General features: G+C 42.5%; 1 protein-coding gene across 1 annotated transcript in view; it reads right to left on the reverse strand.

Annotated features, from left to right (window-relative positions):
- Window positions 1-23,194, reverse strand: part of furinb (furin (paired basic amino acid cleaving enzyme) b) — a 122,878-nt gene that overhangs the window by 42,438 nt on the left and 57,246 nt on the right. The window contains exons 3-5 of the mRNA XM_072669752.1: window positions 14,362-14,460; window positions 6,818-6,913; window positions 403-531 (exon numbers count right to left, since the gene is read on the reverse strand). Of these exons, the coding sequence (XP_072525853.1) occupies window positions 403-531; window positions 6,818-6,913; window positions 14,362-14,460 (324 nt within the window). The remainder of the gene's footprint in view (window positions 1-402; window positions 532-6,817; window positions 6,914-14,361; window positions 14,461-23,194) is intronic.

A 23,194-nucleotide genomic window follows, 5' to 3' on the forward strand; every position in this document is an offset into this window, starting at 1 on the left:
ATTAGCCTTGTATGCTTCAATTATATTAGAAGACAGATTTCTATTAGATTCACCATTTAGTTCCACTGCACAACTAAAGAACAATCTGGACACCAAACATGTCATGGTTGATACTTTCATACCATGGTATACCTAAAACCAGTATTACGATGCAACCCTAATTTTGAGTAAAGGAAAATTTAATTAAAATTGTGTTAATTAAAATTTTTGGTGAAATAATTCATGAAATGCTCTTGGACCTGTCGATGGGTTCATTCATATAACTTATGAATAACTCCCAGTTTGCAGTTGTTCTGTGTAGGTACTGAATAATGATGTTCTATGATGTAACATGTTGGAAAGAGGTCATGCAGTTGCACCATTCAGAACTCACACAGCTTCTCGAATAAGAGAGCTACTCACATAATTCTGGGCCAGATCAGGGTGATCCTTCTCAATCCCATCGTCAAGGATAGTGATCACCACTCCCCTCCCTGTGAAGCCCTGTGCCCAGGCCTCTTTCACATGCAGGTCCCGTCGGTTGGGGTTGTACTGCCAAATTAAAGGTAGATGTTAGACGACACATCACAGACTGGTGGAATTAAAGAGCTAGGGCATGTGGCCAGTGCACAGCAGAAAAGGTAAGCCTGCTATCTACTACTTTCTCTTTGGATCAGAACACCAGAGCGCATCTAAGACAAATGCAAGTCAGAGGAAGAATTAAATCTCAGTAACAGAATCTAGAATCTGAACGCGTAAATGAGGCATTGCACTTTTTTATTTCTTATTGTGCTCGCTCGATATTAGGATTTCCTTTATATGCCTTACCCAAACCACCTTGATCTTGAATAACCCTGGATCTAAGCCTAACCTTAACTACAATCATAACCTAACATTATCAATCATCCTGGTCCTAATCCCAACCTTATCCTCACCCTAAAACCTAATCCTAACATTAACCTCAACCCAAACCTTATCATAACCCTGGCCTTAATCCTAAACCTTAACCTCAATCAAAACCTTATCATAAGCCTCTCATCCAGGCCCCATTCCTAACCTTAACCTCAATCTAAACCTTAATCCAGACCCTTACCCTGGTCCCTTAGTCTCAGCCTAATCCAGCTAAACACCAGTTCCAGACTGGTGTCAGCAGAAGCAGGTCTACAACCGCAGGTTGAGATGGTCGGTGTTAGAGGTGTTAGATGATCAGGAATTTCTCAGGTGAACATCTACAGATCTGCAACCTGGACTCTTCAGATAAAGTGAAAAGACCAGGTGAACTGAGTAGAAGTCTTCAGTTAAAGCCTCTTGATAACCTCATGAATGTTCAGATGCTGCTACATCACTGATATGTTGCTGATCTGTACTGAACTGAGAGTCTAATGAGTGTTTATTTCATCTAAAAAGGACCACTTAGGACCAAGTGTCACCGCTGTAGATACTACCTCAGGGGTAATTATATAACATATATAGGGGGAACGAACTGTACGACTGTTTAAAATAAATAAAAAACAAACAAAAAAGGAGCGCCTGCATTTTTCTTGTTGCATCAAACACATACCAAAAGAAAGATACAAACTGCGGGGTGAAGAAAGCCATGGCTTTTGTGGTATCTCTATCAGGCATCTGAATCATTATAGCCTGCTGTGATTTTTGTATATTGTACACCACCACACATACAGATGGGCGATGCTTCCAAGGCTGGAACTAATTTGCTCTTTGTGAACAGCTTGGCAAATAGTTGCTTTAACAACGTGTCCAAATGCATTTTGTCAAAGCATCACACAATAATGCATTAAATGACAGCAAGGCTTTTATCTTCACCCCGCATTTGCCTACAGACACGGAAAAGCTATGCTGAAACCCATTATATATGTAATCATACAGTGCAAGTTTCCGTCAGTCTAAAATCATTTCAACAGTTACATTAATATATGCAAACAATTCTGACATATCCTCATTTAAACCAGAAAAAAGAAGCAGAGTAAACAGCTGCTTTGCTGATTAGAACACAGTGAGCTGATGTGTATTGGTACAGCACACAAACACACATTAGCACATTAATAGTCTTCTCCCATTATAAAACACAATTTCACTGAATGTCTGAAAACAACTGATACCAGAAAGAGTGTAATGCAGGCTCCCCACTGGTCATTCCAGGGGTGCAATGGAAACTCACTGGTTTACTGGTTTAAATCTGCAGACCACAGGAGGTACGACACATGCACATCATCTACAAAAGTGAAACCTATCAGCTTGTAGAAGCAGAGCTTTTTGTGAGAGACTGCCCCTCTATCAACATACTGTACAAAGGATCCACAAGGCTTCCTTTCTCATTCAGGGTGCAGTTTGGGTCAGTAAGTGCCGATTTCAGACAGAAGGAAATCCACAAGTGATGTGTGTTATACTACTATTGCTCTGTGTAAAGTGACAATTTCTGGTACTAACAAAATTAAAGGCTATGAAAATATTGGGCTTTGTTTGATCATGTTCATTACTTACTACCAAATTTCCGGTAGTCGTGACCGAGTGGTTAAGAGGATAGACTAGAAGTCTATTGGGGTCTTCCTGCAGAGATGTGACTCCTGTGGACTTGTGGTGGATGGCATAGCGTAGTGGGTTGAATTCCCCCCTGGCCAGGAAAGCCCATCACATTACACCCCTGAGAGACACTGGGCAAGACTCGTAACACTAGATTCAGGCTGGAGGCTGTGTAACGAGACTGTCAAATGTTTAAAATAAATTAGAAATGCTGTCCTTTGGAGGCAAAAGTTAGGACACCCCAACATTTAGTACTGCTTAAAATGTCTCAAATTAGAATAATCAAGTGCAGTACATCAGCTGCAGAGAATCAGAACCTTGTTAAAGAGGATTTTGGAGGAATCCAATTTAACCCTCAGATATTTAGTTTGGTTTGCTCTTGGTTGGTAAAGTGAGTGTTATTACCATGGCCAGATCCAAAGAGCTCTCTGAGGCCTTCAAGTGAGAAGGCTGAAGATACATATGAGTTTGGGAAGGGATTTAAAAAAATCTCAGAACAGTTCGAAATCAGCCGATCCAACGTCGGCTAAATCATTTTCAAGTTGAGACCATTTGAAACAACTGCCAGCGTGGCCAGATCAGCCCAAAGCAGACCACAAGATTTATAAAGAAGTCTTCAACAACCCATAATCATGCCGCATATGCCACAGTTGATCACAGTACAGCATCTACTATCACAGACTAAACAATTTTAATTTTAATAGGGGGGATAAAAACATGCTGATGAACACCTAGACCAAGACCAGGACTTCTTGGCTTTCTGTAGCTGCAGCCCACATCAGATTCAAAACCCTGATGCTGGCCTACAAAGCCCAGAATGGACCAGCCCCTCTATACTTAATAGCAATGGTCAAAAGCTGATCTACACTAAGAGCCCTTCGAGCTTCAAGTACGACTCAGCTCAACCCGCCATCCCTCAAAATCCATGGAAGACAAGCGTCCAGGCTTTTTTCTGTCCTGGCACCAAAGTGGTGGAACGAGCTTCCCCTGGGTGTCCGAATGGCAGAGTCGCTCGCTGTCTTCAAACGCAGACTGAAAACCCACCTCTTCTGAGAATACTGGGGCGAATAGCAGAGTGGTCACCTTACTGACTTGTGTTTAGTAGTGTCTAAACTTAGAGGTATCTTTGAACTATTAGTCTAATCTAACTAGCTGAGGTTTTTCTTGGGTTAATAGCAAAGCACTTTTGTAAGTCGCTCTGGATAAGAGCATCTGCTAAATGCTGTAAATGTAAACGTAAACGTACTTCTGGAGCAATGCGTTTTTTTGCCTTATATCAAACCTAATAAATGTGCCACAAATATTCAGGCCCAACCTACATCTCTGATGCCCACTTTCAAGGACATAAAAACTGAACGTCGCTTCCCTGTCTAACATTTGAATACACATCATCTGTACCTTCTCAGCAGGCTTTTTACAAGTGCTGATAAATCCCTAGGGTCTTCAAATCAGTAGCAGCTGGTAGTGGTGCTGTACGGCTGAAAAACACACTAAGTGAGAAAGTTGCTTTCTGCAAAGCTGAGATGTCAGCAGGAGTCTGAATACTTGACGTGGAGAGAGCAGCAGTAAAGCTCGGTGTGGAAGCTTCTCTACATGAAGCCCCGGAGCCACGCCACCAAGTCTCCCTCTCTGACTGACAACTCCCTGTGCTGCGTCCTACCTGCTGAACTTAACACACTCTCACTCAGACACAAACACGCATGCACACTCACTATCACAAACACTGCACCTTCTCGAGTGTGGGACAGCCCACCCAATGAGCTAATGGAAATGGAGAGGACTCCTGATGTGCCACAGGTGCGCGTGTGCACACACACACACACGTACACACACTCGCATCTTTACTCTATTTTCCCCACACAGCAGCTGTCAGCAGGAAGAACCCAGTGTGGTGCAGGAAGTCATATTCACACACTCAGCTAGTGAAGCAGTACACACACACACAGTCACTCTGCACACATGCAAATACTCAGCAAACATGATGCAAGACCCTTCAGAACAACACCCCCCCAATCCTGCTTTCCTCTCTATCTTCTTCCTTTGTGTTTCGCATCATCTCTCCTCCCTTGTTTCATTCATTCGCTCCCATCATCCTTCTCTGACCAGTTCTTTCCATCTCTTCATATTTCCTTTATCCTTCATTCTTTTATTAGCTTCTTTCCTTCTTCCTTCTATTCATCAATCTATTCTCTCTTTCATTCCTTCTTCCTTTATTTGCTTGTTTTTTTTTTATTGTCTTTCCTTCACTTTATCATTTTGTTCTGCTCGTTCTTTCTTTGCTTGATTTTCTTTCTCTTCATTCTTCCTTCTTTCCGTTACCCTTCTTTCCTTGCTCCCACCTTGCTTAGCTTCTTACCCCGCTTCTTGTATTTAAAATTTAATCACGTATCCTTCTGTTCTCTTTCTTGGGGAGGTGAAGTAATGTGATGCGGCCGTCTGTAAAATTTATGGCCGATTCACATAGGATAAGAAATCTCTACATAAATGACTGGGATGGGAGTGGCTACTCGACATACACTGCTGTCACCTCCAAAACAATGTGATGATAACCAATCTTACAACCTACTCATAGCGATAATGAAATTTTAGTGTGAAAATAAGTCGCTACATCTATGTAGTCTATAGGCAGCACCAGACAATGACTTGCCTAAAGCTGCAAGAAGCGTCGCGCCTCTGAGGAGACCTTTGGCTTCTCTTTTGGATTTGACAGAGGTTTGCCAATGACCTGTGCTATGCAAGATGAAACTAAATGCCTCCTGAAGTGCCTCCATACTTATAAATAAATTAATAATTATATAAATAAATAAAACCCTCCTCTTCCACAGGATATAATTGAATATTTACCCACATGTCGATTAATAAAACCGGAGGTTATTGTTGGCGCCCATTTTTACAGAAGATAAAAGGCACCAGATTCCTTGGAGGAAAGTGCAGTCCATAAAATTGGATGGGACTAAAATCACTGAGAAACTGATAATATTTATGCTTTCTTTGCTTATTTAGTTTCTTTTCTTCCTTTTTAATCAGTTCTGTCCTTTTCTACTTTATCTCATTTGTTGTTTTTCCTTTATTTCTCTTTGTCTGTTCTGTCCTTCCTTCTTCTCCCTTTTCTTTCCATTCAGTCATCTCTTTTCTGACCATTTTTTAATGAAAGTAAATTTTTTGGCTTCTTCTCATCATTTTTCAATCTCTGTAAGCCTGCTTTGTTCTCAGTACACTTCTGCTCTTCTACTCATCTGGTGTGAAACCAATCTCCACATTTGATGTATTGAATGTAATTTTTGAAATTGGGCGCGCCTAGAATAACAAGACAGCTACTGACATGATAGTAGATAACTGGGCTCTTTTTAAATCACTGCAAACCGGCAAATTGTCACAAATAAACCAGGCTGCTCTCCTCCATGAAAATAAAAAATCTACAAAAAAAAAAAAAAAGAAAAAGAGAGAAGCATTTTCGGTGCTCTATCACCACACAGCATCTGCGTTCCTAGCATAGCGGCTTCAAAACAGCCTTGCATGTTTTCCAATGCAGATGGCTTGTCAGCTGGCTTGAAGGAGCAGAATATTTAACAGATTACACATCTAATACTTGATGGCAGTGATGGCTTTAGGTTTGAGGTTTCCAGGTAATTTCTGTCAGGGATGTGAGAAACACATCATTCAGTACAGATGCAGCGCACTGCCTGCGTACGTTATACAGGTCAGATCAGGTCAAATCCACACGGCAGCTGCAGTCTTACACAGTTCATGTGGTAAAGTACAGTACCTGCACCCAACCCACCCAACCAACCTTCATCCTTCTTTCTTGACTCCTAGTTCAATTCTATTTTTGCTGTCTGCTTCGGTGGTCTGAGACACACTTCTTAATGGCTAATATCTTTGATAATGAATTATTTAAAAGAACAACCTTAAGGTTAATAGACTGCTCCATCTCTCTCTCTCTCTCTCTCTCTCTCGTTCTATTCTACTCGCCCTCCCTCCCTCCCTCCATCTATCTGTCTATCTTATCTGGAACAAGCAAGCGTAACTACATTATCCCAATCAAATTGTGACTGAAGGGTCTGGTTAAAATGGCAGCAGTTTGTTAGAGACTGTGGATGATTGAGTTCTACTGACGAATTCAATTAAAATACCCCAGTAACTGCTGTAAGACTTTTAATTGCAAATGCCAAAACAAAAGCCATCGGCAGTCTCATCTATTCTGGCATGCCGGCGACAGTTTAACTGAAGGGCTTAACTGCTGCTGACTGATAGAGGATTTGAGTTAGAGCCTGCAGGCTGAAGCTTGTCCACTTACCAGGTACCACTGCTGGGGGAACTTTGGATCTGTGGGCTCGCTGTAAATATCTCTCTTCCTCCTCCGCTTGGCAACCTGCTGTTCTGCCCATACCACCTAAAAAGAGATCAAAGACACATGCATGGTCACACACACACACACACACACACACACACACACACACACATATATAGAAAACAAAAGTTCACTCACTAAACACCCACAGGCCTTTAAAACCCACACATTTCTCAACCTCTGCATCTTCATCTGAGCCATCCAACACCCCTCCGCCTTCCCCACATTAATGCAGAATTCTAAATGGCCTCTTTCTGCAGTAAAGTTCAAAGCACACTAAATTTAATCGGCCGGACCTGCCGCGTGTGTATGTGTGCGCTTGTGTGTCTGTGATTAGTATGACCAAGTCTCAACCATGCTCATTTCCAGGAACCATCCGCTGAGCAGGAGCTACATGGATCAAGAAATGATGCTAATGGAATCAAGAAAGAATCCATTATCATCAGACCAGAGATTTTAAAAGGCCCATACTAAAAACTACTTTAGAGATTATATAACAAGTAGAAGAAGTGTCTGGATACTTTTGGACATATGTAGCAGTTTTCTTAAAGGTGCTCTAGTATGTCAAACTGTATTTAGCTTGGCATGGTTGAATAATGAGAGTTGAACAGTACAACTGACAGCGTGAACCTCAAACACTGTCTAGTGAATCAATGTAGAGCTCACGGAAGATAACCTAGGCTGCAAAACGGGCCAATTTTGTTATGTTAGATTTTTTGGTGCTTTTGGTACTTTTGTAGTCAGTTTTCTGGGACAAGGTTTCTAAATACACTCACCGGTGAGCATGCAATGTTCCTGTCTGATACAGACCTTGTGACCACGGCTTTTCTAGTACCACTCGCCACTGTAGTGCCATCGAGAAAGGTAGCGCTGGGAAGCAAGCTCATGTCTGTTTCTTCACACAGGGACTACAGTTGAAAAATAGCAAAACTGGCTAAACTGCCAGATTTACAGAAATGTTGATTAATGTGCACTGGCCCTGTAAATCTATATAAATAAACCGAACCAAACTAGCTTAAAAGATAACCCTAGTGGACTGGCTTTACCATCTCTTCAGCTAGCTAGCAGCATTTTTCTACTAACACGTCAGAATAATAATAAAAAAAAAAACGATGACCATGTTCTTGTTACAGGGCTAACATCAAAGTTGTATCCATGTTTTATCCCAAATCAAAGGTATTAAAAATTAGTTGGTGCCCCTCTGCTGCAGAAACAGTCTACCCTTTGGAAAGGCTTTCCACTAGACTGTTTTTTTAAAGATATGACTGAATTCAGCCAAAAAGCATTAGCAAGGTCAAGCAATGACGTTGGATGGTTAGTTCTGGATCACAAATGCCACTTTAAATCATTCTAAAGGTGCTGGATGAAGCTACATCACACCAGAGAGTACAGTTCCACTGCAACACAGCTCAATGCTGGGGGGCTTTATAGCCCTAGAGCTGACGCTTGGCATTGTGAATGGTGACAGGCTTATGTGCAGCTTCTCCACAGCGGCTCATTCTGTTGGCAATGCTTCTTTTTGAAGACTGCATGAGCTCTGTGTGGACATTCAGTGTAAGTGGATTTCAATACAGCTAATACATAATAATAATAATGCTAGAAAACTACTAGAAACGGGAAGAATACGGGCCTTTGAAAGGGGCGCAGGGAAGGGCATTAGCAGATACACAGCATCTCCCCGCTCCAAGAACACAAAGCAATCTGTAAAAGCACAGAGGTCCTAGGAGGATGCTCCTTTCTGGCAGGAGGCATTTTCCAATCTGGCCACTCTTTAATCTGAGCTTCTTTCTAGGAAGGGCAAGGAGTCATGCAGCCCTTACTTCCAACTCTCTCTCTCCAATCCTATCTGCCTCTCCTTCAATCACTCTTTCTTTTATCTGTGTCTCCATCTCTTCTCACGGTGCAAGGCTCTTTGTTTATTTGGGCTATTTCTCAGTCTCCTTCCGCTTGCTTGTTCTCAGGATCCTCCTCTCTTGATCTTACTTACATACAGTCTTATGCAAAAGTTTGGACACCCCTGGTAAGTTGACACATTGTCCTTTTGGAGATTGAGAAGTACTACACACGTTCTCGGTAGCTCATCATAATATGCTCAGCCTACTGTATAAAAAAAAGAAAATGTCCACATCAGTGTGGCATGTGCAAGTGTTGCCCATCTCAGATATGTATCTGACAAGCAGATTAGGTCTGATCAGGTTTGAGACATATCACCAATTCAATCAAATCATTGAATCAAATTTCTAAGACTTATTTAAAATTTTTCGGTACTTCACACCTTGTACGAAAACTCATCCAATGCAGGCTCCTCTAAACAAATGTTCCAAAGACCATTAAAAACTGAAGCAAATCAATGCCCACACGGCAAGGAAGACTATAAGATAACAAAAAGCTTTCAGCCTGCAGTTTCTACAGTGCGAAATATTAAGACATGGATGTTCAGGAGAACTGTGGAGATCAAGATGAGATCTAGAAGACCAGGAAAACTCAGAGAACTGCTCATATGCTGCTAAAATCAACCTTATTTGTGAGCTCATCCACCTAAAGTTGTGTTGAGTTCTGGAAACAAATAAATATAAAAACAAATAATAAAAAAAAAATGATAAAGAAACTATATTTGATGTAAAGAGCACATTGTCAACTGTGAAACATGGGTGGATTCTCATTCTGTAGGGTTGAGTATTGCACAGGTGGAGGAGAGAATGGATCCTGGAAGCAAATGTCCACCACTGATGAAAAGGCTAAATCTAAAAAGAGGACGGCTTCTACAACAGGATAATGACCCAAAACATACCATAACATCTTCAGGACTACCTGAAGAGACCCAAGCTGAAGCTTTTGGATAGTCTCCTGGCCGCAATAGAAAATTTATGATTAGACCTTAAAATAGCTGTGTAGACGACCCAATAATCTCATATCTAAAGGCCTTCTGCAAAGATGAGTGGAAAAAATTCCAACCAAAAGAACTGAAAGACTGAAGCAAAAGGTGTGATTGCGGTCAAAGGGGTGTTACTACATTTCAGTTTCGCACAGGCCACACAGATTAGGTTTTTTAATGTAACATTTTTAATGTGCATTAGGATTTGCTAAAAATATTGTGTTTAGGGCTCAGTGGTCTGATGCGCTATCACTATGGCCCGGGGGTCGTGAATTTGAATCTTGGATTCCCATGCCGCTTTGCCATCAGGGGCCGGAGTCAGAGAGAGCATAGCCAATTGTGGGTGAGTAGGTGGTGCTCTTGCTTCTCATCATTCTTAAGCAATGGTGGCCAGCGCAGGCATCTGTTGGAATCTATTAGAACTCTTTTGAGTGTGTCAGCGTGTCCGGCAATGGCAGCTCCAAAAAGAGGTGGTGGCTGACTTTGCATGTATTGGAGGAGACATGTGTTAAGTCCTTACCCTCCTAGTGTCGGAAGCAGTGCTAGTGCTAGGGGGAGGTATGAAAGGGTGGGTCAATTGGGAGAAAAAGGGTCACATTTTTCATGTGTCAAAATGTGTCATTTGGCCCAAAGTTTTGTATAAAACTGTCCTCTTCACTCACAAGAACACTTTGGTCTTGTTTTTTCCCTCTTAAGGATAACATCTCATTTTATTATCTCCATCTGAATATTGAGGAAGGTGCTGGACAGAGACCCACTCTTTCTTAATCATATGTACTTTGGATGCATAATTACATGGTCGGTAATGTAGATTCAGAGGTAGTAATTTATTAGTCAGTGGTGGCAGCACAGCAGGCACCTCGATGTAAAACAGTGGGGTATGTTGTGTTGGCAGTGCCTTTCTTTCTGAAACCTAATTTAAGGGTATGACAGTCAGTCTGTGTGTGTGTGTGTGTAAGAGAGAGAGTGTATGTGTTTGTGTGTACGTGTAATTTAATTTGGGGGAGTGTTTGTGAAAGTGCGGCGTAAGCGAAAAGAAACAATGAATATGAAGAAGGGAAGAAACCTGCAGAGGGCAAACACCCGGCTTACCCCGAGCTCTCGGCTACACTGATGTGCGTGCAATTAAATATCAACTACAGCTTCCCTTAGAAAGTGTCTCCAATGACAGCAGCGATTTATTTATTCATACTCCTCATATCTGCACAATGCATTTGTCCGGGGACAGTGGATTTAAAGATCCGCAGATTTATCTAGAAGGAAGGTCAAGCCGCTTTTCATGCGCTTGATGTCTGTGTACCTGAATGGGTATTACTATAGAAAAGCACCGCTATGCATTTCTCAGCATGTTCAGTAGGTACGTCTATTTTCATAAACAGCACCGTACACACGCTTCAGCCAATGTCAGAAAATATGTTACGCTGACTGTTAACTGATTTGTTAACTATTAGCTCTACATCTTCCTACATAAACGCACTTTATGGAACCAAAAGTGGTTCTTCTAGGGCGTCTGTCCTTATCAAAGAGTGTAGTTTGAGAAAGTTTGGTTCCAGATTTCCCTTGGAAGCCCCCTGCTGAGTTCCACCGGCAGCACACCTGTTTTATCATAAGGAAGCAGTGATTAAGCAAAACAGGTGTTGGATGATCGCTATAAATAGTACTGCGCTGCCTTATGGAGGAGTCTGGAAATGGTTAAATGAACACAGCAAGATGAGAGTGTAAAATCACTACTTACTTTATAAACCTTATTTGCATATTTATTTTGTTAGCAGTTGAGATAATAAAAGCTTACGGACCAGATAAGCACTGCCATTGTCATTCTTCCTCACCTTCCCGCAGTCTCATGCTCTTTCTCCCTTACTCTCTCACCCCGTCAGCTTAGCCCTCACACTCTCTCCCTCTTCCATCCTCACATTCTCTCCCCTTCAGCCTCACTCTTTCCTCCCTGACACACCCTTCATCTTGCTGAGCCGTGCCCTCACATACTCTCTCAGCCTTGCCCTTGCCCTCTCACACTCACTTCAGCCTCTTTCCAGGCCTCATCCTCGCCCACCCTTAGTTTTGCCCTCATCCTCTCTTACACCTTCTCCCTCTCAGACTCACCCCCTCTCTCCCTGAGCTTAGCCCATACCCTTATCGCCACACTCCCAGCCGTACCCTCCCTATTCCCTGAACGTCAAACTTGCACTCTTCCTCAGCATAACCCTCACTCTCCCACAGCGTGACCCTCACTCTCCCACAGCGTGACCCTCACACCTTCATACTTTCTACCTCAGCCTCGTCCTCACCCTCATTCTCTCAGTCTTACCTTTACACTCTCTTCCCCTTATTCTAGGCCTCACCCTCTCTCTTTAGGCTTCATCCTCACACACACACACTCCCTCTCACTCTCTCAGTCTTGCCCTCATCCTCTCCCTCACCTTCACACTCTCTCTACTTCGGCCTCGCCTTGCTTTTGTTATATTTATGCCGCTAGAGAGTAAATTTATCCCAAAACCGTGGAACAAGGTAAGGTCACACTTGCTGTGATATTTTTAGTTTCCTTTGACTGCCCCCCTCCCCCCGTTCTCAGTGAAAAGCAGAGGCTGTAACCTCATTTCCATTTTGCATGGCAATTACATTCTGCGTGCTGGAACTCTACACGTTTTGAGTTGATACACGTGTGCAAACTCCCACACTGCGCGAAAATACTACATATCTGCGCGAGGAGACCTTGCTTTAGGGAAGGTATTTACAAGCTGCTAATTTCAGAAGCTAGTTCATTAGTAAGGCCCTGCTGACTTCAGAAGAGTGTGTGCGCACACACCAGTGTGTGTCTGTGTTCCAGGCTGGGAGCATGAGCTGCAATGCCTAGACCTTAAACTGAACCTTTCCAAATGATGCTGTTAGCCTTATAGAAGTAAAGGCTAGAACACACGGGTCTATCATCTTTCTCTATCTTTCGTCTGCACTGACTGTCTTCCCCTCCAGCCTTTATAACTTTGTCTGTGTGCAGCGAGCGTGGTTGGTGTGTGATAAGTGAATGATAGGGGAATGTGAAAAGAGCGTTAGGTGGGTGGCTGAAGATTATCAGTGTGGGATAGGGGTTTAAAAATACATCGAGATGCATCAAACTGAAGGTGGTGATTTAACTGCATCAATTTTAAAACGGTACAATAGATTACAAAAGCATGGAGAGACAAGGCTGGTGGATTGCTTCCACTGTGTATATCCCCTACTGTGTAAGCATCCACATATGCCTACTGAATTCTTTAGGAGCAGTACTTGATCAGGGGTGTGCTGCTGCACATAACACCAAGACTAGGTAGCAGACAAGTCAAGACAAAGGTGAGTGATCATCTCACTCATGGTGTAATTTGTAATATCAAATGCTTTTATACACACTTCAAAAGAAGTTTAAAAAAAAATGGCTCCAACACTGTCAAGTGCATTCTTTTTAGTCTTCCTTGGTCAAAAAAGTATTTTCCCCATAAAGGAAACGGTGTAAGCATTGGCGCTACACTTACAAGATTGAGTGTGATTAAAACCAATTGTCGTATTAAAAAAAAAAAAAAGTAAATTCGAACAAAATAATACAATCAAACCACAGCAGAACTTAAAATGCATAATTGTTTCCTAAAGAGTCATAATCAACCTGAATCTTTGTGAGATTTGAAGTTTGCTAATGCACTGAATCTTGTCCTAAACAACCGTAATCAAACCAAATCAGGGCAAAATGCTAAATATTTTAAAAATGAATCACCATCAAATTAAATTTCATCATGCATAGAATCTCTTCCTAAAGACCCATAACCAAACTGAATTATTGTTAAATTTAAGATTTTATGATAAACTGAATTTTTTCCAAAGGACTTTAGTGTGAGATTTGAGATTGTGACAAGCTGAATCTTTTCCTAGAGTCATAATCAAACCGAATTAGTGTGGGATTTTAGACTGTGATGAACTGAATCTTTTCCTAAAGAGTCATAATAAAACTGAATTATTGTGAGATTTGAGATTGTCACACGCTGAATCATCTTAACGAATTGTCATCAATCCGAATCCGTGTGAAATGTGTGATTTCATGATAAACCACATTTTCCTAATGAATCATAATCAAATCGAGTCCCTGTAAAATGTCAAATTATCATGCATAATCAAACCGAGTGTGCGGTGTGGTGATCACCATTGGGGTGTGAGGAATGGATGATGGGGGAATGTAAAAGAATGTGAAAGGAGCTTCAGGCGTGTGACTGAAGGCTAAGCGTGTGTGGTGATTACCAGCTAGCAGAGGAGCCTCCAGAGCAGAGGCTGATAAGGCCATCTTCTCTAAGAGATCTACAGGAGCACAGAGCTGGCCAGCCCAAACTGCAGCCTTCCCTTGCCTGCAGGAGCTGATAGCTTATCACTGGAGCCAGGGTCAAGCTCCTTAGCATACATCTCTCTCTCACACACACACACACACGCGCACACACGCACACAGACCCTACTCTCAGTACTGCAGGCCTCTGGAAACTCCCTGCTATTAATTCTGAATATGTGCCGTCCTCCTGTCTGCCCCTGGCTCTACAACCCTGCCCTTCTCATCTCAGCTTCTGTTGAGTGGTCTCTACCCTTTGAGTGTGTGTGAGTGTACCTGTGGCTCGCTGTGCAAACGGATGTGGACCCCACGATGGCCGGACAGAGACCTCTTCACCACACTCCTGTGCTGAAAGTGATAATAGTCCCCAAACACCTGTAAACAAAAACAAACACACACACACAAAACACACATTAGTGATCTAGAAGTGGACTGTTTCCACCTGCTGAGAAAAGGTCAGATGGTCCAACAGACCTGAGGGAAGAAACACTCATTAACTTTAACACCTGTGCTCAGTAGCCGGCAAATTTCTCTTCTTCTCGCACACACATACACACAGAGACACACACACACACACACACACACACACACACACACACACAGGCATGGACACTAGGACTGTGCATTGGCAAGAACCTGGAGATACAATTTGGTACAAGGGGTTGATACAGGGGTTAGGATTCAATATACTGGGCTATATTGCAATACTGTAAGCTTGGCGATATTGCAATTGTTTTACTGTTTGCCACAAATCTCTCCATGGAAACCTTTAATTATAAATCTACACAGTGTTGCAATCAGGCATTTCATCAAACAAAGCTTGGTTACCTAAACTTGCGTACCATGAATGGCATAAAGTCACCCAACAGCGACGTGAAAGGCTGGTGGAGAGCCTGCCAAGACATGAAAGCTGTGAGCTGTGGCAGTCAAGGTTATTTCACCATAGTGATTTCCGAATGCTCTCAAAGCTCAAATATTAGTACTGTGTGTTGTTTAAATTAAACAATAATTTCTTTGCATTATAATTATTACACATTATTTGCATTATTTGCACAAATAAATGCTCTAAATAGCAAGATTTGTATGAAATTTATTTTATGAAATTCAGTGCAAATGTTATTTCTATAAACACAGTGCCTATAAATAGTAAAACTAGAGAAACTGATCTCTGGTCTCAATTTTTTCAGGATATATATATATATATGCGCAAATATATGTATTTATAAAAACACACACTCATTCATCACCATCTAACACAGAGGCAGTGTGCATAAAAACGTAATGAGAGGCATCTGCTTGGATACCCTGTGGTTCACACACTCACACACACACCCTGTGCCGTCATAAAGGGTCTCTGAGGGGTGCAAGATACATACAGTGCTTCTACAGTAAAGTACAGGCTCTACTGCAGTCGCAAGCAATGAAGCAGCTAATTCACTTTTCACTTAATGTGTGCGCTGAAACTGTACACATGTGCTGCATGCAAACACACACACACACACACACACACACACACAGACACACACACACACACACACACACAATATGTGAGAAAAAAACATCCCTTATGCCTCAGAGGCTGCAGAAATGAGTGAGAAAGAACTAATGATGCAGAAAATAAAATAAAAGGGAAATGGAAAAGTAAGAGAGACAGAAAGAGAGACAAAGAGTCAAGACAAAACAGGAGAAACAACAGAGACATAAAGAGTGAGACATGGAGAGAAAGAGCAAGAGAGAAAATGAGACAGAAAGAGACTGCGAGAGAGTGTGTGTGAGAAAGTGTGTGAGCAGTTGGAGGGCAGTAGAGACCAAGAGAGAGCAAGAGAGACCAGGAGAGGGTGAGGGTGAGGGCGAGATCGAGAGAGAGAGAGAGCGGATGAGAAAGTAAGAGTAAGAGATTTTGGGGACTGAGCTGAAAGGAGGAAAACGGGTGATTAAGGCTAAACCTCTCATTTAGTTTCGCTCCTCCTCACCTTCAGACGACCCTGCGGGCAGCGTGAGGAACAGATCGGCTCTAACAGACAGCTGAGAGGATGATGGATGTGTGTGTGCGCTGCTTGCTAGTGTGTGAGTGTAGTAAACTGCATGCACAGCACTGTGAGGAGCTGGGAGCTCTCCTGGGCTTTCTCTGTTGTACTGACTGTAGTGCAGTAGCACAGCTGCTGCTGCGTTCGGGGCTCAGTGCAGCGTGGTGTTATATTAGCCTCAGTCACACAGAGCTTTGAGAGTGTTTGAGCACGTAGCACCTGAACACGGATACGCACCAATATCCAGCAGAAACATCACACACGGGGATGAAAAGGTTTGATACAGGGAGATCTTACATGTACATGTGTCTGCAAGGGGAGATAGGGAAACTGTGTGTCTGAATGCATGTACATCTGTGTCTACATGAGCTGGAAGGTGTCTTTTTTTGTGTTTGGATGTGTGTGTGTGTGTGTGTGTGTGTGTGCTGAGAGAGAATCTTACTTCTGTCATTACTCATCCTGTCTTTGCTCTCAGCAGTCGTGTCTTTAGCACAAGGACAGTGACCTTTTCATCTGCCCTTATGTTTCACACACACACACACACACACACCTCCTAGTATGTACAATCATGCAGACACAAAGGCATGCAGACACAAAAAGCATTTTTAAGTAAAGTGACTGGTTCTAAGCAACCAGTCTTACTACCTTTAAGTGCCTTTAAGCAACTTACCACCTTTTAAGAGCAGTAAGGTAAACTGTATGTTTAATAATAGAAACCTATGGAATAATTTAAGGTGTAATGTTTGGGTATCAGGAGTTCAGTGGAAATACGAGGGCTGCCTAGCTCAGACAACTGGGGATTCTCACATCACCCACATCATTCAGATGTGGCTTCCCTTCCAGCGTCACAGAGAGGGACACGTCAGAATTGCACCACCCCATCAGAGTAGCTCAACTCACGGTTTGAGAAGCATCTTGGCGAAAATGGATGGCTAGCCATTTCTGGACCCGCTAACACTGTGCTGAAGAGCTAAGCTCTATTGCTGGCTTGCCAGACCAGTGCAAATTGCAATCACCCCTCAGCCTCAGAGGACAGAAGAGCTGAGTGGATAAAGCTTATTCCTGATGGCAAAGTCCCAGCACCGGTCTGCAAAAACCTGTAGGGATCAATTAACTGTCTGTGGTAAAAGTGCAGATGAAGAAAATGTACGTCATATGTAAAAAAATATATATATATAATTATGCGTTGATTTTGCTCTGTCGAGTCGACTGAACAAGTCAACATGCAAAAGTCACCACTGTTAGCATGATGCTAATGTAACCGGTAAACCCTCATTGACAGGCTAACAGCAATAAGCCATGAGAGCCACAACTTTACTGAAAACACCACAGTCTGACTGCTGACTACTAGATTCATGCTTATAATTGGGGATGTTGTGATCAGTCTCAGTGGATCTGGGCAGATCCAGGCATATTTTAATAGCTTTGGTATCGAGTTTGGTGTTCAGGGTTCCATCTGGTCTCCTCAAGGTGCCACTAATGGGCATTATTGCCCAGCCAGCAGCAGTAAGGACGTTCTCAGAAGGTGAATAGACGAGTTGAGAGTTTGCAGTGTGGAGCTATTTTACAGTGGAACATGAAAACACAACATAGTATCTGAACCCTTATGAAAATAACACAGACACTGTGTTTTACTGATGGAGGAGCTGCACACCTTTCCTTGTTTTTAAACTAGCACCGAAGAGACCAATGTTAATGCTAAGACAGACACGCTTTAGAAATCTCACCCAAATCAGGGCATATTCACCCACTATAAATCGTTATTTCTCATCAGCAGATGACAAACAGATTATCAGCCCACATGATGACTTGACTGTAGTGTCTTAAAAGAGCTGGGAGCTGAATCAGAATGGATTATAAGATTAAAATATACAAAAATAAAGTGACTTCACTTCAGTATTAATATGCAGCTCATCTTATCTAAACTGTGAGCCTGTACTATTTATGCAAACACACAGACAACACACTTGGATTTATTTGTATTTATTTAAAAAAAATAAATCCTAATTATTAGTGATGTTAGAGTGTTCACAGGTAAATCAGGCTGCTAGGATAAATATAGGAATTTTGACCATCTTAAAAAAAAAAAAGCACATTAAAAATTCCAATCACACAGGAATATCATCTCGTTCTTTCCTCCTTTCCCTCTCTCCATTTCTGTCTGTCTATTCCTCATCATCCTTTTCTCACAGTCCATCTCTCTCTCTGTCTCTTCCTATCTGTGTCTGCCCGTCCTCTGTCTCTCAGTAAGATGAGTGCACTCGTTTGTGTCTTGAGACCCATTATAAATTACCCCCAAAGCCACGCTGCTTGCTCTCCAGGGTCTCACCACACAACACTCTGCCTCAACCTTTCTTTCTGATCCTGGCCACCATCTGGAACCAAGAGAGCAACCCTCCTCTGTCTTTGGGTAATCTTTTTGTCATCAGACAGAGCTTTTGGCCTCATAGTCGATTCCATAAAGCTGTTAGTGAAAACAGCGTGAGCTAGCCAGAGTGCAGCAGCATGCGCCAGGATGCTAGGGGAATAGAGCCGAGCAGAGACTGTTCCTTTGACTTTCATATGGCTCTCCCCATTTTATTACATACATAGCTACCCCATTGTGATGCATCATAAAGTTTGGGAAATAGGGCTTCACAGGTGTTTGTGAAACGTCAGTAGTGCAGGTCTAAGGGAGCTTCTCAGGATGAGAGAGGAGTCATGATTCTTGGCTTTTGCTATCTGTCAACTTGACGACCAGAACCATGCTAATGCGACAAAAGATGATGGAACCATTATTAAGAATGATTACCAGGAATAACACATACCATCAGCCAAACCTTAGAGTTACCAGAACCACCTGTTTGCAACATTATTAAGATGGAAGTTATGGTAGTTAGGCAAATGAAGACCACCCCCACAGATGAGAGAAGAATACTTACCAAAATCATACACCTGTTTGACCAATCAGAAATACTATTCAGAAGACAAGTCTGGACTTGTGAATAACCACTGTTCATAGACACAATATAGCAATATAGATACTAGACTACAAAATGCCAATCACCAGTTAGCCACAACAACAGAGTGACCGTTTGCTTAAAAAAAAATAGCCTGCAGAGTTCTGGAATAAGATCTGGACAGATGGGACCATAATTAACTTGTATTAGAGCAAGGGCAAAGTGTGGAGGCACAAAGGAACTGACCAAGCTGCGAAGCATACCAGCTTGTCTATAAAACGTGGTGGGGGTGGTGTTATGGCCTGGACCTGTATGGCTGCCACAGGTACTGACTCACTCATCTTTAGAGACGATGCAACTGCTGTCGGCAGTAACACAATGAATTCTGAGGTACACAGAAACATCTCATCAGCTCAAGTTCAGGAAATTGCTTCCAAACTAACAGGACGGCACCTCATCCTATAGAAAGATGACCCCAAATGCACTGCTAAAACAACAAAGGAGTCCATAACTCTGCTGCAGACTGCCTGGATTTCCTTAAACTCTGTCACAGCTCCAGTCTAAATATTGTGCAGACCTGACAGAACTGGATAGGATCAGGTGCTGTTCAGCAAGAACAAGGAACAGCAGTTTGAGTGACGGCTTTGGCTAGCCTGTGATTATTTGTGTCAGTAAAAGGAAAACAGATTTTAAACACCCACCTCCAACACGGCTCCACTTGGAGGTGTTACAAGTTCAGACCCACTGCATGGATATCAGGGCTAGAAGAGTTTAAAAGGTATGTTTATACTGGTCAGCTGCGGTTGGATTAAAGCTGCCTTCCAAACTCTGGTGTGCATCAAGCAAGTGGCCCAAGTGGACCGCCTGAGCAGGTGAGTCTCGGTCTGTTTCAGTATGAACAGAATATGAACCAAAGGCTTCTAAACGAACCAAGCGCAGAGATGTGCACGGATATGGGGTCACTCCTGCTCATCACGTGCAGTCCTGCTCACTTTTCTGTGCCCTAACTTGTTCTGTCTGACACTTAAGTTTAGCGCGGCTGTGTCCCAAACCACACCACACAGTGTTTAAAAACTAGCCACTGTTAAAACTGCATTTATTAGCGTATTTGCCTCAGGAACGTAAAGAGAGATGGGAAAGAGTTGGGAACGCCGCTGTTCCATGAACAAATTAGCATGTGTACGTCATCAAAAGTGTGGCTCAATACTCATGTCAAGGTAACATGATTTAATAAGCCAGGTTTAAGGATCCAGGGGTTGGATTTAGTTATTGCATGGATCTCGCAGGACCAGCGAACAAGGACTCCTTACAGGGACCTCTTCCTGCAACCTTCCGTCATACAGGCGTCATACGCCACCTTTTCCCCACCTTCTGGGTCGATTGCAAATGTCAGTATGAACGCAAAGATCTAATAAAAGATCTAAAATGTAACGTGTTCAATTCTTGCTTGGTCCGGACCAAAGGAACCAAACTACATATATAAACATACCCTAAACTGAACCACAAATCATTACATGTAGTTCTCTGGAATGTTGTAATTTGTTAATTCCTTCACTACTTTTGACCATGTAGTTTCTTAAAAACGCAACTGAAAGGAACAAGAACTTTTCTGGGATCATTGTAAAGAAAAGGGACAAGAAGGCCAAAGAAGATATCCTCAGCTGAAGACAGAATTCCCACCATAATGAAGAAAAATCGTGCACCTGCCCGACAGATCAGAAACACTCATTTATCATTTAGAAATCCAATCCTGGAATGTAGAAGGCATTATGAACAGAAATACAGAGGCTCCACTGCAAGATAGTTTGCCACAAAAACAGAATAGCAGTTTACTAAAGCAAGTCCGCAGAGATTGAAAGCAAAGTGTGGAGGCTGACCAAGATCCAAAGCATACCAGCTTGTCAGTAAAACATGATGGTGGGGGGTCATGGTGTGGGCCTGTATGGCTACCACAGTCACTGATTTACTCATCTTCAGTGATTATCCAACTGCTGATGGCAGCAGCACAATGGATTCAGAGGTACATGGAAACATCTCATCAACTATTAAGCTACTAAGTTCAGGAAAATGCTTCCAAACTTACTGGACGGCAAAGACAATGAACCCAAACATACTGCCAAAATAACAGAAGAATCAATACCCCTACTCTTAATTATCTAAAGAACGTTTTTTTACACCTTTTAATTTCAATGTGTGTACGCTTAGCTATCCGCTAACCTTGATAAACGTGCAGTGGGCCACCTGCACTTGTATCCTGAGGCCTCTAAACTGATCTGACCCTAATTAATCAGGCACACGGCCGGTAATGGAGGCCTCCGGAGGCTGGGGCACATCCACACACTGTACATCACACTGCATGTCCTTGCACTGCAGATGAGTCACCCAGGAAACAGCTTTTTAATGATCTATCTTTTATCTTCTCTCTCCCTCGCAATCTTGCTGTCTCTCACTCTCACTCTCTCCTCCCAGCAGTCTTGCACGCTCAGATTTTATGTTAATGAGCGAGTGTGGGTGTGAGCACACACATGCGTACATGCGTGTTTGTCCAGGGCAGCAGTGTGAGAATACAGCAAGATGAAATCCGACATAACATATAGGCTGAAGAAGGCCAGAGATTTGGAACAATGATGAAAAAGGGGAGAGAGAGGGAAAGAGAGAGGGAGAGAGCAAGAGAGAGAAATTGAGAACTTTCAGCAACTCCGAAATCAAAACACAACAACATTAGCGCTTCTGGCCTACTGTCTGAATGTATAATTCATCGACTCATTTGCCAGCAGATCTAACAGGCACTATTGCTCCTTCCCCAACTGCTGAGTCGGGCTGGAGGGAGATAAGCAGAAGAAAATGGCCTCCTCGCAGGCAATTCCCCTTTATCAGCCTCTCGTAAGAAGGAGAAGCAACAAAACCTGCACATTTCTGTCTGCTATTAAGATGCGATAGCATTGCAATCTAACCTTTCATCTCATAAAAAGCTTTCTGACAACACTGCACTTTCTGGCAGGAGGAAAGGGGTCTCCAAAATGGAGAGTATGGGCTGTAAAGTTTGTTGGTTTGTGAAAAACAGGACTCATCTATTTCAAGACCAACAAACTGGTCCTGGAGTGAAGCTTCACGATAAATCATATTTTTTGTGTTGTTGTGAGATACGTTTCCACATAGACACAAGGGCTAAGGGCTTAAGGGTTACAGGCTGGGGTTGTTGAGTGTTACACACAGGCTCGTTGGGAATGCTGTGGTTCAAGCCCTGACAAGTGTTTCTTCAGCTTGCAGCAATCACTATTTACATGCTACAGAAAATACATTATCCCAGGAATAATGATAATTTAATGAATGATGATGATCATTTAAACAACAGTAAGTTCCCAGCTCCCATCCCTATGAATGGAGAGAGAACAACATATTCATATTTTAAAATCATTAAAACTTCATGAATGGCTTGTAGAGTTCAGCTCAATAATGCACATTGAGGCTTTTCCCCACTAGTAAACTAACCCTACTTTGCTCGTGGCATAACCAGAGCTGATTGGCTCTTTTTGTTGAAGGGCTAGACTTTATCCGTAGACAGATGCCATGTTGAGCGTCCCGATAACTCCCACTTGATGTTGATAATGGGAAAGATCATGCTGCGCAAAACAATAAAGGTCAAATGTTTCGATAATTCAATAATGTAATTATCAGGACAGGCCTAATCCCGGCACCGTCTAACTTAACTATTGCGACAAACAGCCAATTACAAATCCCACAGATGCAAACTCTCAAATTCTATCCTTAATGACTAGCCTGATTATTCTCATTGCTACTGTGTAAAAACGTGTCAAACAGTAATAGCTCTGAATCCACCCCACCCTCGGTAGCGACCCCACAGTGGTCTCCTTTGCTTGAGTAACCAACGGACCCCTGTGGCTCCTTTTCCTCTCATTAAGAGCTATAAAGACTCTTCAAGACACCCCGCGCAGCACTGCCTGACTGCTTTTGCTTTTGCTTGTGGGTTCTCTCCATTTTGCACCTGGTTTATATTTAGCTTTTGCTTAGCTTAGCCTAACCTACCCCTATTCATGTAAAAAGCTTGTTTGTTTTGACCTTCAGCCTTTATTATTATGTTGTAGGTAAAGCAGTCACTTTATCTGATGTCTTTACAGTCTT

Source organism: Salminus brasiliensis, chromosome 2 (assembly GCF_030463535.1).
Source record: "Salminus brasiliensis chromosome 2, fSalBra1.hap2, whole genome shotgun sequence".
Classification (NCBI taxonomy): domain Eukaryota; kingdom Metazoa; phylum Chordata; class Actinopteri; order Characiformes; family Bryconidae; genus Salminus; species Salminus brasiliensis.